The following is a 14,608-nucleotide window of genomic DNA, read 5'->3' on the forward strand; positions in this document are numbered from 1 at the left end:
ATACAACGGAGACAGTTGTCGAATGATTTCAAATCATGGATTACGAGAAATAAAGATGTCCCGTTGACGAGCCGTTGACCTCGATGTAGATTGGGTTTTGGTTCGAGTCTGCATCGTTGGCCGAGCTCGATGTTACCGGATCGAATTAAAGCAGGGTATAGTTTGATTCGAATCAGCATCATAATCATCGGGGATTCGAATTAAAAATCTTATAATAAACTATCAAGATATTTATTAATTAAATTAATTTATATTTTCTAAATATGTCGGTTGATGTTTCGAACCTTTAACATTTAATAAGAAAATTTTATATACTAATATTTAATATGTAATAATCATAATTATTAAAAAAAATTCTCATAGATCAATTAAATTAGTGCATAAGGTAACCTCCAACTCTTACCCGGGGGTGGAGACATCAAGTGAAGCTTGAATTATTATAGTATTGCTAAGGAGCTTATGTTAGATGGTGAAATATCTTGACTAGTTGATCAATCTATCTATTTCAAATGATAGATGGTGGACAGATTAATTCATACACTTCATATGTCAAATGTTGCTTTGGGTTGATCGATATGCTCACTAATACATCATTCTATCGGGTTGATTTGATTAGATAGATCTCTCTTCTAATGACCATCCAACCGAGATGCATGCATCGGGTAGAATTCCAAACCATCCGCATTGGGTAATGGAATTTGTGTTCACCTAACCTACCGATGTGAGGTTGGGGGACCCACGTTAGGCCGTAGAAACTCGCACGCAAGGGAACTCAAGGAGAATTGTGTTGCTTCGCTCGTCGTAGCGTAGTATGATGACCCAGATGAAGACCTCTTCTAATATCAATGAAGTCGGCTCGATGAGAGGATCAGGCCCTTTTTCCTCTTCCTTCTCCACTTTGGATGCTTTGAGTGGTCTCAATCTAGGGACACGTGGAAACCATGATCGATCCATCCCCTTCGAGTCTTCTCGATCTAGGTGGCAAAAGAAACCATGTAGTGTACGCTAAAAAAGTAGAGAGCCTTGCGTGGGTTAGTGGAGGTGGTGAAAGAAGCTTTTTGAGATGCTTGTTTTGAGTAATAGTTTTTCTTTGAGCATGCCTTGTTGAAATTGATATATCAACAAGTATAACATTGGAGAGCCACTATGAGTATTACACCTTATAAAGAAATCCAATACCTAACTACTTGTCTACCTCTTCGATGTGGCTCGCTAGCTGTTAGAGGTAAATTTTTTAGGTCTCTGCTTTACTGGGTGCATCTCAAGTGAGATATTTATGGTGGTGGTCTTTCCGACCTCAGTCTCTTATGTGACTCCGTATGTTTGATTAAGACCATTATCCTGATGATAATATATTGATTGATTCTTTAAATTGTCTTAGGTACTATTAAGTATTATCGATGTTCTCTCTATCGACGACTAGACGGGAGAGCCTAAGCCCTATCATATAGGTCCGTATGAGAAGTAATAAATGGGCATAGACTATACTTCATATATCATTTGTGAATTGGGTGATGAAATCTGAGAATAATTCTTTCTCCCTTTGTCGAAGTCCCAAGAGGGTTGCTACCAAATGCTAAGGGCATATATTCCCAATAAATTGTTGCTCAAACTCTTTTACTAATTGGGCATACGAGCTACTTGAGAGTGGTTTTAGGCAAAGGTGTCAATCTCATATTAAGCCTCGTAATATAATAAGAAAATTGTGACACATTAGAGTGCCCAACGTGCAGCATAAAAAGTTATGATGTGCTAGTCGGGTCAGCAAAGCCATCAAATGCCTCTAGGTTAGAAGATAGAAGTTGGTGGAGATAAGCTTCTCTTGGATCTTTGGAACGAATGATAATTGACCCAAGATGAGATCGATCAAGTCTTCTCCCTTGGATAGTTGAAACTCCCGACACTCTAGTTCATATATTGCAATTATGCTGAAAGGATGTCCTCCATGGAGTATAAAGACTGTGCCTTAGACTCATGTATGATGGACCAATGATGGTAAGGTCTATTGAACTCTATGGTAAGGGATTGAGTTGCCCCTTTTGTTGAGTGATTAACGAGCCTTGGGTGTTCTTAGGGGGTCAACATCATGTTAAGTCAAGAAATCTTGATGGGTGTTGGTGGTGTTACGGAACATGGTGAGACTAGAGGCATCAATGACTAAACTAGTTGAGGCTAGGGTGACGGTCTATGTCATTCATGTGAGCATCTATAATTGTTTTGTGAGGTTTAGAAAGGCCTCAACAGGGATGAGCATGCGGGTTGGAGTTATCCTTATGAGAGAAAAACTTGAGTCATTGAACAAACACTAGTACCTTATTGAAATCTACACTGAAGTGAAAGTATCAAGATTTGAAAATATTGATTATTGCCCCACATGAGTGAAGGTATTATAATTCGAGGGTGGAGCCTTCTTATTCAAACATCATTGAGTGGGTTGGTAGGTTGACATTCCTATGACATGGACCTCATAGCACCAAAATATTAGAGAAAAATATTATTAACGTCTAGAATAGCTCGACGTAGTGTCACGGACAAACTTCTAAACAGGATGTTTGATGTAATGCTTATGTATGTCTGTGTCTTTTGGTATGTTCATGCTTTGCACAGTATGTAGAGGGACGACCGATGGCTTAATAGTCTCATTTTAGTTAGGTTGGTGGCCGCTTTAGGCTTGTAAATAAAGGTTGTGTCATGTGGACACGTGCGAGAGATTTTTGATCTATAATGGACCATTTTACCCTTTGTTGTGCAACTATTCAGAGCTTGTAAAGTCTGTTTGTAATTTGCATTGTTTATGAAGTGTTTTAAGAGATGTTTACTTGTGGATCCCGAGTGAGGCATTTTCTCTAACATGTTCTCTCTTTTGTGGGTCATAAGGGACCATGGGAGGCTTCGGGGAGGCTGACCTTTGTGGACGGACACGCAAGGGTGCCGCACAACTTAGGCAAAACCAGTTAAGTCCGTGACAGATGGTATCAGAGCCGGACAAGCACTCATAGAAACACTTAGCATGCAAATGTGGGGGACCTAGCGAGGCTGCGTTGAGGGCAGTCAGCACACGCGTGATCGTTTGGGGGGAAAACGGGCATGGAGATGTAGGGAAAAGGAGTCGCTCAGAGGAGCGGGCATCTGACATTGACATTTAGAGGAATGGCCAACCCTTCGCGCAAGAGGCACCACGAGAACAAGCAAGCTTGGAAGAATGCGGAGCGCACAAAGGTTGGGATGGCTGAGTTTGAGCTATGGCTCAACGTTGACAACTATACTTGATGGTGCTCAAGGCAAGCGAGGCGCTTGGTAAAGGATGAGACCATGCAAGGTGGAATGAGTTGCTCAATGACCAAAAGAGTTATGCAAAGCTCACAGAGGTGAGGAAAATTGCTAGCTCGAAGAATTTGGTACTCATGCCTGGGCTTGTACGCGGACGATGGAATGTTCGTGGCCATCCCAAAGCGACCGAAACTCGGCGCTATGGAGCATTGAAACTTTCTCTTTGGCATGTGAAGGATACGTCCGTAAGAGGCTGAAGTGTACAACGAGTTCAGCATGTTGCTAGGCCTTGAGTGGTGCAGCGGGGGCTGTATTGACGTGGAGTCGCAATCTAGCAAGTGCGTTTGCAAGAGGCAGAACAATGCACAATTTGTTTAGCAGATCAAAGTAGTCCAAGGGGATGGTGGTCTCCGAAACGAAGAGAGATGTTGCTCCAACGGGACAGTTATCTAAGAGGGAGAATCATGTGGGACGGACCTCACAAGTTGAGGAAGAGTACCTCAACAAACAACAACTCCACGAAGCTCAATGGACTGAGCAAACGGCGATGAGTCGTCGCATGATCTCGCTCGAGAGAATGTATTGGAAGATGCATTGCGAGATCAAGTGGGGGAGCGACCCAAAGCAATACAAATGAAGACACACTTGGAGTCGATATGGAGATCGGACTCAAGGGAGGGCTAACCCGTGGAATGATGGGCGCGAGGGCCACCATCACTCAATGCAAAAATGAGTAGCGGAGCAACTTGAGTGTAACTTGGCGAAGTACCCAAGCCGCATGAAGGGAGCCAACATAGAAGATGGAACATGGAGCGGAGGCATAGTGCTTTCCTTGGACAGAGGTTAAGGACATGAACTTTTGCAGAGGCAAGAGCAGGATCATGTTGTTCCATGGGTCATTCATTATGATGGAGCAGACTCATCTTGCATGGTGCCAAAGACGAAGGGAGCTTCTGGGCACATGCACCTTATCTCGGAGGAGCATTTGATGGAGGAACTAAGGCGACTCAATTTGCGGAGGCGAAGTTGGGTTCAGAAGGCCTTAGCATGGGGCAAGAGGACTCAGAGACGGGTACTCTTGAAGAATATGTCATAGTGTTGCCATTCAAGTTGCCATGAAAGAAGCGGTGCGCAGCGACGATTGTGCTGGTAGGGGCAGAGGCCCAAGATCCAAACAATGATGCACTAATTACAGCGAAGTTGGTGGACTTCGGGAGCTACTAGGCGATGGACTGTCCTAGAGCAGTGCTTCATCTAGGTGTGACCCAAGAGTGGGTGGATAAAGGTCGATTGCCAAAGGAGCAAACAAAATCAAAGGTGGAAGAGACCTTGTGATGTATTGGAAGAGGCCACACATTGAGGGATCACAATTCGAGTTCATCCCACAATGATCAGAATGCAATGGATATGTCACCAAGAGGCGACATGGTGCAGCGGATCGTGGTGGAACAGTTCGTGGCAAATGCGATACACATGACATAGTCCCGTGAGGGACTAGATCATACCGAGGTATGATCGGGAGCTACTGGAAGCTCCACTTCGATGAACAACACGACGACAAGAAGGGCTATGAATTCAAGGAGCGAAGGCCATGGTACCACAGAGGCGGGTCTTTCGTGCGTACATTGAATTTTGCATCGGATGAAAACCTTGGTCATCAGCATATGGGGGCTGGGTTCCACTAAGGTAAAAGTTTGAATGCAAGTACCAGTGAGTCCCATGGGAGGGACTTGATCATACAGAGGTATGATCGAAGCAGTTGGAGAGTTGGACTGCTCCAGAGCTTATATTCGCTTAAGGGAGCCCGGCAAGTCAGAGGACAAGGTCAAGTAAGCGAACGTTGCAACCAATGAAGCTAAGGAGAACAGAATCGGTGCAAACCCTATAATGCGATGGTAGAGGCCATGCATAGGAGTTGCAGTCTATCTTTCCATCGACCAAAGGGAGCTGCTTGGAGAACACAGAGGTGTTGAAGCAAGGGGTTGAAAGGGGCAAGGAAGTGACGACGAGTCCAGAGGGACTTAGCTACCCAAAATCAAGCATCAGTTAGAATGGAAGTGGACTCAGAGGAGTGCCACGGAGACATATCTACTGATCGTGAAGAAAAGGGATGCAGATGTGAGGCGAAGGATAGTAGGGCCATGGGCATGGCAGCGTCATGGTACCGCAGAGGCGGGACTTCCGTAAAAGTCATTGATCCCTTGCTCTCATGGAGGGAGAGCACTTGGTCGTGAAAGGGGCCGAAGAGGCGGAGCATGTAGAGGCAAACTCCAAGTACCGTGACAAGGCTGAAGGGCAGAGGCCAAGGAACTTCATAAGACCGGTGTCAACGAGTTTCTCATCAAGATAGCCGAATGTGAAGGACTTCGGGTCATGCAAGAGTGCATAACTAAGGAACGAAGCAGATAGTACGCAGTGTTGCACCTTCGCTACTCAAGGGAGTAGGCGGCAAGGTTGATGGAAAAGATGGTACAATCCCAGAGGCGACCAAATCTATTAGAGAATTACTCCAAGTTGGGGTGAAAACTTCCTGCATTCTAGAAGTTCGATGGCATTGAGAAGGTGAATCACAATAGATAACTCAACGCAAGGAGTGCAAACACTTCAAGTGCTTTAGAAGTGTAAGCAAAGAGCAGGCGAAGGCCAGTAACCAGCTCGATGCATGGAGTACAACCTCGAGGAGGCAAGCGAAGTCAAGTAACCTTTGCCTTCTCAACTCTTAAGAGAATGACCGAAACTGAGTGCCACAATTCTCTTATCTATCCAGCAGAGGAGCTCTACATATGTTCAAAGACCCTTCAAAGATAATAGAAGACAATAGTTGTCAAATCCTCACCAACGGTGATCAGTGTTACTGAGAGTAGATTGTCCGCTTCATTTCCCAACGAAATGCCAATCGAAAGCGGAAGTGATGCAAACCTACTTGGATGTGACAACTAAGTGAAAGAAGAGTCAATGAGCAAATTTTGTGGAGGAAGGACCCAAAACTTCAGAAGTTTGCGAGGCGATACTCATTAAAGCTCCAACAAGCATCCACTCAGTTCAAGCAGCATGAGGCATTTGAGAGACTAGCGCAGTAAAGATGGTCTTTTCCTTCATCTGGAGGATCCGCAAGAACCAACAGAGATCAACACAACTCAGCCAACCCCTCACTAGAATCAGAGTCATTGGCGAGTTGAAGCAGCATGGCGGATCAAAGGTTCGACTACTAAAAAACAGCAACGGAGAGCAGTTGGGAGCCAAGAGGCGCATTGCAGCTGAAGCAGAAGATTGAAGACTCAGTAAAGGCGAGGAGTTGCAGTGTCGACAAAGGCTTCGACAAGGACGTCGAAGGAATAAGTGGGGGAGAATGTCATGGACAAACTTCTAAACAGGATGTTTGATGTAATCCTTATGTATGTCAGTGTCTTTTGGTATATTAATGCTTTGCACAGTATGTAGAGGGACGACCGAAGGCTTAATAGTCCAATTTTAGTTAGGTTGGTGGCCGTTTTAGGCTTGTAAATAAAGGTTGTCATGTGGACACGTGCGATAGATTTTCGGTCTATAATGGACCATTTTACCCTTTGTTGTGCAACTGTTTAGAGCTTGTAAAGTATGTTTGTAATTTGCATTGTCTATGAAGTGTTTTCGGAGATGTTTGCTTGTGGATCCCGAGTGAGGCGTTTTCTCTATCTTGTTCTCTCTTTTGTGGGTCCTAAGGGACCATGGGAGGTTTCGAGGAGGCAGATCTTTGTGGACGGACATGCAAGGGTGCCGCACAACTTAGGCAAAATCAGCTAAGTCCGTGACAGTAGTTCGACTACACATGTGCATGAATAATGTGGTGTCGTTGAGATGCAGTTGGAGGTCTCTTGAGGTCATTGTGAGTGTGCTTATGAGCTCCAACAATAATATGAACGAAGACCGAGGTTAGAGTGTGAGTTTTCTGATCTAATCCCTTCGACGTCTAAGTTAGTTTTGAAATGAGGTGAAGTAAGATGGAATCGATAAAAAGATAACCGACCTTGATTGGCATGTTAGAGATAGACTTTTATATCGGGTAAAAATAAGATGAAGCATTTTAGATAATATATTTTAAGAGGTAACGTTTGTTTTGTACTAATGTTCATGTGGACGAATTAAGGATGTAAGTCCTATCTCTCCTATGTCACCTTGATTATTATGTGTTAGATGATGATTGATTAATAATATTTTACTTACTACTATATATATATTATAAAAATTTAAAAATTTCAATATATGAGAGTAAACTAACCGTTTCCGTGAGTTTATCCAAACTCACAATTTCTATACATAGTATCCACTCACATTCAATAACGTAAGTATAGAATAATTAAAACCTAATTTCAATAGTTGTTTTGCTTGATACATAAGTTTTTCCATATTTGGATTTCTTGTTCTTCAACCATACTGATTTTATAAATCCAAAAATATTTATCGATCTCAGTATTTCTTTAAAGAAAAAATATATATTACTCGACTGAGAAAAATACAGAGGAGCCTTTCACATCAAAATGCAAGAGCTAATCGAAGTCCAGCTGGTTCGGACGGGAAACGAGACGGACCCGAAGCTTACCAGACTCGGACCCTTTCTCCAAATCCAACGGCTGACATGCCCTTTGATCTTCTAGCACTAATTTCTTTGATTCACATAGAGATCTCTTTATATGCTCGAGCCCCAAAGGAATTATATCTTGCTATCAGATTCCTAGTTGTGTCCGCTCTTCCTTCCGGCGATGGACGGCCACCAAGCCCCTCGCAAGGGCGACGACGCCGACGACGATCGCTGGAGTGACGCCCTCGATTGCATCCCCTCTCCTCTCTCTCCCGCCTCACCTGCGGCACCTGCCGCTGCCCTCGCCTCCCTTCCGGCCCCTGTGGAACCAGGCGAGCCGGACGACGCGGAACGGCTCGCGACCAAGCCTGACCTCCCTGACCCTTCCTCTCTCCAAACACCCGACGCAATGGCGCCCGCCGTGGCGTTGGCCGCTGCCGACGAGCTTCCGCCGTCCTCTACCTCCACCTCCTCAGACGACGACGATGACGCCTCCGCCCGGAAGAAGCAGCGGCCTCTGTCCTCCTTCGTCTCCCTATCATCCTCCTCTGCCGCCGCCGTGCCGCTCCCGCCGCCGCCTCCTCCCGCCGCCACCACCGCCGCGAAGAAGCCTAAGAAGAAGAGCAACAATGTCTGGTCGAAATCCACCTCGCGGAAGGGAAAGAAAAAGGGGAAATCGGGCAACAACCACCACGCCGCCTCCGTGGAGGACACTGTCCTCATGACCCCGGTTCCCCGGTTCCCGGACAAGACCGACGACACCCCTGAGGCGAAGATATGCCTGTCGAGGGTGTATAAGGCGGAGAAGGTGGAGCTCAGCGATGACCGGTTGTCGGCCGGCAGCACCAAAGGGTACCGCATGGTCCGGGCCACCAGAGGGGTGCAGGAGGGTGCGTGGTACTTCGAGATCAAGGTGGTGAGGCTGGGTGAGACGGGGCACACAAGGCTCGGGTGGACGACGGAGAAAGGGGACCTCCAGGCACCGGTGGGGTATGACGGGAATAGCTTCGGTTATAGGGACATTGATGGCACTAAGATACACAAGGCACTGAGGGAGAAGTATGGGGAAGAGGGGTATACTGAAGGGGATGTCATTGGGTTCTACATTAATATTCCAGATGGAGCTTCGTATGCACCGAAGCCTCCTCACTTGATCTGGTACAAGGGGCAGAGGTACGTGTATTCGGTTGATGGGAAAGATGACCCTCCAAAAGTTGTGCCAGGTTAGCTCTTCCTCTCAATAGTTACAATATGAAGCTATTTTGCTTAGGCTTCTATTTGCTTTGCTTATTAGTTTTCTTGGAAGCTGTGATTACCATCAACCAAAGCAAAGATTATATACAGCATTTTTAGTGAGATAACCTTTTGCATGCTTATCTTATGTTTTAACTGTCTCATTGGCTATAAAAAAGAAAATTTAGTCTCCATATGTTTATCTTCTTCATTTTACTGTTATCTGCTTGTCAGGATAATTTTTAGTATAGAATGTTGTTCTTGGACCTCACAATATAAATTGTGTAGCTGAAGTACTACTTCCCGAATTGAAGTAGTATTTATGTCTGAGAGCCAGATTATGGTTTTATGGTGTAATTCTGTTCTTAACAATCATCTCCTTAATAAGTGTCTGTAAGTTTTACATTTGCAAATTTTGTATTGAGTTTGTGTGAATGATAAAGTTCTTTTGGAGGAGGAGGTTCTCGAGTGAGCAGATGATTATTATTTCTTGTATGGCTGATGGAAACAAATGACTTCAATAACGAGGATGGAGCTACCAAATTGGAGGATTTTGAGGAAATAAAGAACATTGTGTGGTTGGTGATAAGAAAAATTTATGATACCAGCCTTAGGAATTTTGGCCATGATTCTATGTTCCCTAGTGGATAAAAGTTATGACCAGTTTGCTTAGGTTATCCTAGACTTACATTTCCTGTAATTGGTCTATTTGCATATCAATTTGTACTGGAAATGGGCAATATGCTTAGTTGTAGGTTGATCTTGCTTCTTGCTTATTGTTAGTATTACTTTGCTATCTGTTAAACCTTGTGGGAAGAGCTTATAGTGTATCATAATAATCCCAACTCTTTACGTATTTGCTGATGGATGTTGTTCATACATGAAACATCTGATGATAGAGAGAGCTTTCACATTATTTTTTGGAGTTCACCACATATCTGATCTTTTCCCTCCTTCCCTGTTGTTTTTCAGTATTCTTCTATTTTTTGTTGCAATTTTTTACTTGTATCTCATCTTAGTTTCTTTTTTTTTTTGGCTCAGGGATGTATCATGTTTTTTTCTTTTGCAATAATATTCTGTTGGACATGTTTAATTTGTGCTGCCTTGCATAAAAACTAGACATGACATGTATGTCATTCAACATAACATTTGTATACCATGGTATTGTGCTAGGCATGTTAAGGTATAACGTTCAGTGAGGCTCAGATTTTGCTTTGTCTCTAATGTAGGCTACATGGCTTCACAAGGCATGCCTTGTGCACCTTGCCAGAATCCCAAGAGCCTGAAAGTGCTTTCACATAATAATAAACTTGTATTTGATCCTGAATGCCCCCAAATATTTCTTACACTTAAGTGATATAGGACTGGAATCTATACAGTTGAATTATTGCCTTTTTGCAATTTACACCAGCTATTACTTGAGCTAAAAGATACTTTCTTACAATTATTTGCATATATTGGTGGTGTGGAAATCTTGATTTTTATTTACTTTATTCTTAATATCGTATTCATAGAATTTTATATAAGACTAACTGGTTGCTTGAGGATGACCAATCTATCACAATTTTGTTCTTTATTTCTCAAGACAATGCCTATAATTCCAATTGAAAATAGCCTGAAAGACATTGTTTAAATTTTGTTTTCAGTTCTAGAAAGTTGTATTTTCTCCTCTCTCTCTCTCTCTCTCTCTCTCTCTCTCTCTCTCTCTCTCTTTTCTTTATTGTTCTGTTATTGCATTATGATCAATTTTCGGACAGAGAAGTAATTCAAGATAAGCATTATTGGGTTTTTGGTAGGCCTGGTTAAGATAGGAATAGGACTCATGGTGTGCAGCTGGGAAATAGTTTATTGTTATTATGAAATGGGTAGTTTTGTGGCTGAGTATGGTTTTCTTGGTCATCAGGTCCTATGATTAGTTTTCTTTTCTGTTTATTCTTTTTCTTGGTTTCTTGACATTTCTCTTTCATATGTATTTCCCTTTCTCTTTATGGTATTTAAATGTTCCGATAAATCATTGTTGAATCGTAGTTCAAATAACTCACATCTAACCTCATCAGCCCCTTTGCTTTCTTAGAAGCTGGTGTTGTAGTTTTGCCAAATGCTGATCATCCTAGAAAACAAATTGATCTGTTAAACACAGACATCCATGAATTCCACACATTGTTGCAATAACCAGGATTTAATGAACTGCAATTAGAAGCAAATTGATTCAGTATAAGTTATGATGGTTTACAGAAAGTCTTACATTGAGACATAAGTTTTCTCAGGATTTAATTATCTTTACACCTTGGTTTTAATTATTTATTTGTGTCATCCATTTATTTCTCTATAGATTTCTCACTATATATCTGTTAGGCATATTAGACTGGATTTATAAATCCAAATATGGTAGGAATGGTGGCTACACAAAGCCCTATCCTCATCCTTATTCAGGAGCACCAAGGATTGTCAAAAGGTCACAAGATAAATTAAAGAAATTCCTAGCTAAGAGGAGAATCAGAAGGGATAAGAATCATGCATTTGCCGAGAATCTTAATATGGGAAGGAGTAGGTTCCATTGGTCTGATAATGGGTCTCTGATGCTAGGGAGTATTAAAATGAGGTTCCAAAATCAGCATCATGATTAGGATTGGTTTGTGTTGGAAGGTCAGGCTTTCACCCATGCTAACTCAAAAGTTTCAGTAATAGAAAAGTGAATAATTTTAGAAAGATGAGAACAATTTTCTATCCTTTTCCTTGTCTCCTCTCGTCATTTGAGAAAAGGGATAAGAATCATGCATTCGCTGAGAATCTTAATATGGAAAGGTGTAGGTTCCATTGGTCTGCTAATGGGTCTCTGATGCTAGGGAGTAAAAGTGAGGGTTTAAATCAGGATCATGATTAGGATTGATTTGTATTGGACGGTCAGGCTTTCACCCATGGTAACTCAAAATTTCCAGTAATAGAAAAGTGAATAATTTTAGAAAGCTGAGAACAGTTTTCTATCCTTTTCGTTGTCTCCTCTCATCATATTCATTCTTTGTGTCAGTAAATGTGGGTAGTGATTCTGCTCCATTATGAATGAAGTCTTATTCTCTGTATTGTAGTATCAAGAGATCATAAATAGGATCAAAGGGGAGATTATAAGAAGAACATTAGTAAGGCAAATGTTATAGAATAAACTTGGACATAACCACTTTCAAAAAATTTGATGTTTTGTTAAATTTTAATGTAATTTGTGCATCTAGTTGATCTATTGATACAATAAAATAATTATAAAAAACCTTTTAGATGGGAGATGCTCCCAAGTAAGGTTCGTCATACCACGGCATACCGCTCGGTATGGGCGGTATGCATCGGTCCAACAAGAGACCGGTATGGGTGGTACATCGGTACACTCTAATGTACTATATGTTGATATGTTCGGTACAACTCGATACATATCGTACCGATAGCTGGTCGGTATATCGGTATGGACCGGTAAGACGAACCATGCTCCCAAGATTGCAATGTCAGCTGGCCGCATTCAAGAGCCACATAAAGAAAAGGGGAAGTTTCTCTGATGTGCTGTGAATTTGAGTTATTGCAAGAATAGGGTATTTGAATTCAATTTCATGATTTGAAGTGACTAAATTCTTGAAGCTAACCTGTCTTTTCTTGGTGGTCTTGTTCATCTTCCACAATTAATGAAACTTGCTGCAGAGTTGCTATACCTTGTTTCTGCATGAAATCTTCACATTTGTGGCAAGATAAGTTTTATGCTTTAACTTCTTTGGAATGTCAAGATCATAATCCCCAAGTTAGTTCCAAGAAGAAATCATAGTTGTTCACAAACAGTTTACAAATTCTTTGTAGTTCTAGTGGTTGGTTGATGGTGTTAATGCTGAACTTAGTGTGCCATGTTGTCTCCTAATTATTTTCAAGTCCTGCAGACATCTTCTGACTAATTCATTTCCTTAATCTTATAACGTTATTAGATAAGTGTAACTAATAGTTAATACTCACTACCATGGTTTGAACTTTGAAATTCTGGGTGGTTATTTACTGGTACCAGGCTGAATAGGCATGCAGATCGGAACTTTTCAGTTTTCACCCAGTTTGGTCCAGTTTACAGGTTACTGCCCTGTAACTTTGAGTTGGGCTGACTGCCCAGTTCTAAGTTATTTTGTGTGTTAAGTTTAGAGTTGGTTTTTAACTTTTTAACACCTTCCCTCAACTGAAATGTGGATTCGCCTCACACTGCCTCCTGCTGCATATGCTGTCCACTGCCATCCAGTATTTCTCCTCTCCCCCACCTTCTCTTCCTCCTAGTCTGCTCCTCTCCTCCTCCTCCTCATGCTACTACTACTGTGACCCTTTCTCAGTGCCAACCAGTATGAGGCTGTACCATATGTTGATATGCTAGCATGTATCAGATCCATGCCGGTCTGTCTATCAGGGTCTGCAATTGAAATTTTAGACCCTGCTTATTAGTTTGGAATTTTAGCATGTAAATGTAAATTCTAAACTTGCTCACTAGTTTGATATTTTCGCATGCAAATGTTATCCAATAGGATCAGAATGGTTGATGTCTATGCCTGCACAAATAACCTTATCAGACTGCATGAGTTTCAGCTTCACAGCATAATATAGTATGATGTTCTCTGTGCACCTTATGATGATTTGTCTGCTTGTCCATTTATGCAACCCTGCAGGGAGTGAAATATCATTCTTCAAGAATGGAGTATGCCAAGGTGTTGCTTTTACCGATCTTTTTGGAGGCCGATATTATCCTGCTGCCTCAATGTACACGCTTCCTAACCAGCCAAACTGTGAAGTGCGATTCAATTTTGGGCCTGATTTCGAGTATTTTCCTCAAGATTTTGGTGGCCGTCAAATTCCCTGTCCTATGAGCGAAGTTCCATATCATGGATTTGATGGCAAGGTTGAAGGTCCTGCAGAAAATGGCTTCTCAGAAAAAACAAGTTAACCAAATTTTTTCGTCAATTTAACCTTTTATGAACACAGTGGGACATTGTAGTATGTAGTCTGTCAGGTTCACTAATTGCTGAGGTTTAGACCTGCATACGATCCTTCTGCTAATTATCTATTCTTGTGTTGCTTCTGGTGCTGTGTTCATGTGTGCTAAAAAATCTTATACCTGTACTCAGACAAATGAGCCAAACCTGTCATTGTTTGACATTAATACAAGTGGTCAACTCTGTGCTATTGCAATTAAAAAGCTTTGACATCTACTCTCTCTTTAGCAGCCATGTCAAATTGTTTGATTGGCCGTGGTGCAGGGTTGCCGATGACGGATTTGATCACTTTCCTGAGGCAGCAAACCTGAGCTAATCTGCTATCTACAAATAAGTTGACCACTGGGAACTCGGTCAATATGCATGTTACTATGTATATACATGATTATATATTTGCTGTATCTTTATGAATTTACCAGACCCCAGTAAGAAAATATCCTTACATATTTTGATTATGGAACTTTTTCTTGAGTCGTTTAAGATCTACAAGTACAGTAAAGAAATATCCCATTGTTTAACAATGACATGATTCTGTGTATCCAGACTGCCA

At 42.0% G+C, this 14,608-nt stretch overlaps 1 protein-coding gene across 1 annotated transcript; it reads left to right on the forward strand.

Moving 5' to 3' along the window:
• The first annotated feature begins 7,968 nt into the window (after positions 1-7,968).
• Positions 7,969-14,513, forward strand: LOC135618892 (protein TRAUCO-like). Its single transcript, XM_065120294.1, has 2 exons — positions 7,969-9,051; positions 13,735-14,513. The coding sequence occupies exons 1-2, from the start codon at positions 8,010-8,012 to the stop codon at positions 14,007-14,009; spliced, it is 1,317 nt and encodes a 438-aa protein (XP_064976366.1). The 5' UTR covers positions 7,969-8,009; the 3' UTR covers positions 14,010-14,513.
• The last annotated feature ends 95 nt before the right edge of the window (positions 14,514-14,608 follow it).

The sequence above is a fragment of the Musa acuminata genome, chromosome BXJ2-8, assembly GCF_036884655.1.
Source record: "Musa acuminata AAA Group cultivar baxijiao chromosome BXJ2-8, Cavendish_Baxijiao_AAA, whole genome shotgun sequence".
In the NCBI taxonomy this organism is placed as follows: domain Eukaryota; kingdom Viridiplantae; phylum Streptophyta; class Magnoliopsida; order Zingiberales; family Musaceae; genus Musa; species Musa acuminata.

Excerpts from the sequence above, each read along its gene's own strand:
- LOC135618892 (XM_065120294.1), top strand. The coding sequence starts at position 8,010 with ATGGACGGCCACCAAGCCCCTCGCAAGGGCGACGACGCCGACGACGAT. Across the intron at positions 9,052-13,734 it reads CCCTCCAAAAGTTGTGCCAG|GGAGTGAAATATCATTCTTC; the intron begins GTTAGCTCTTCC and ends GCAACCCTGCAG.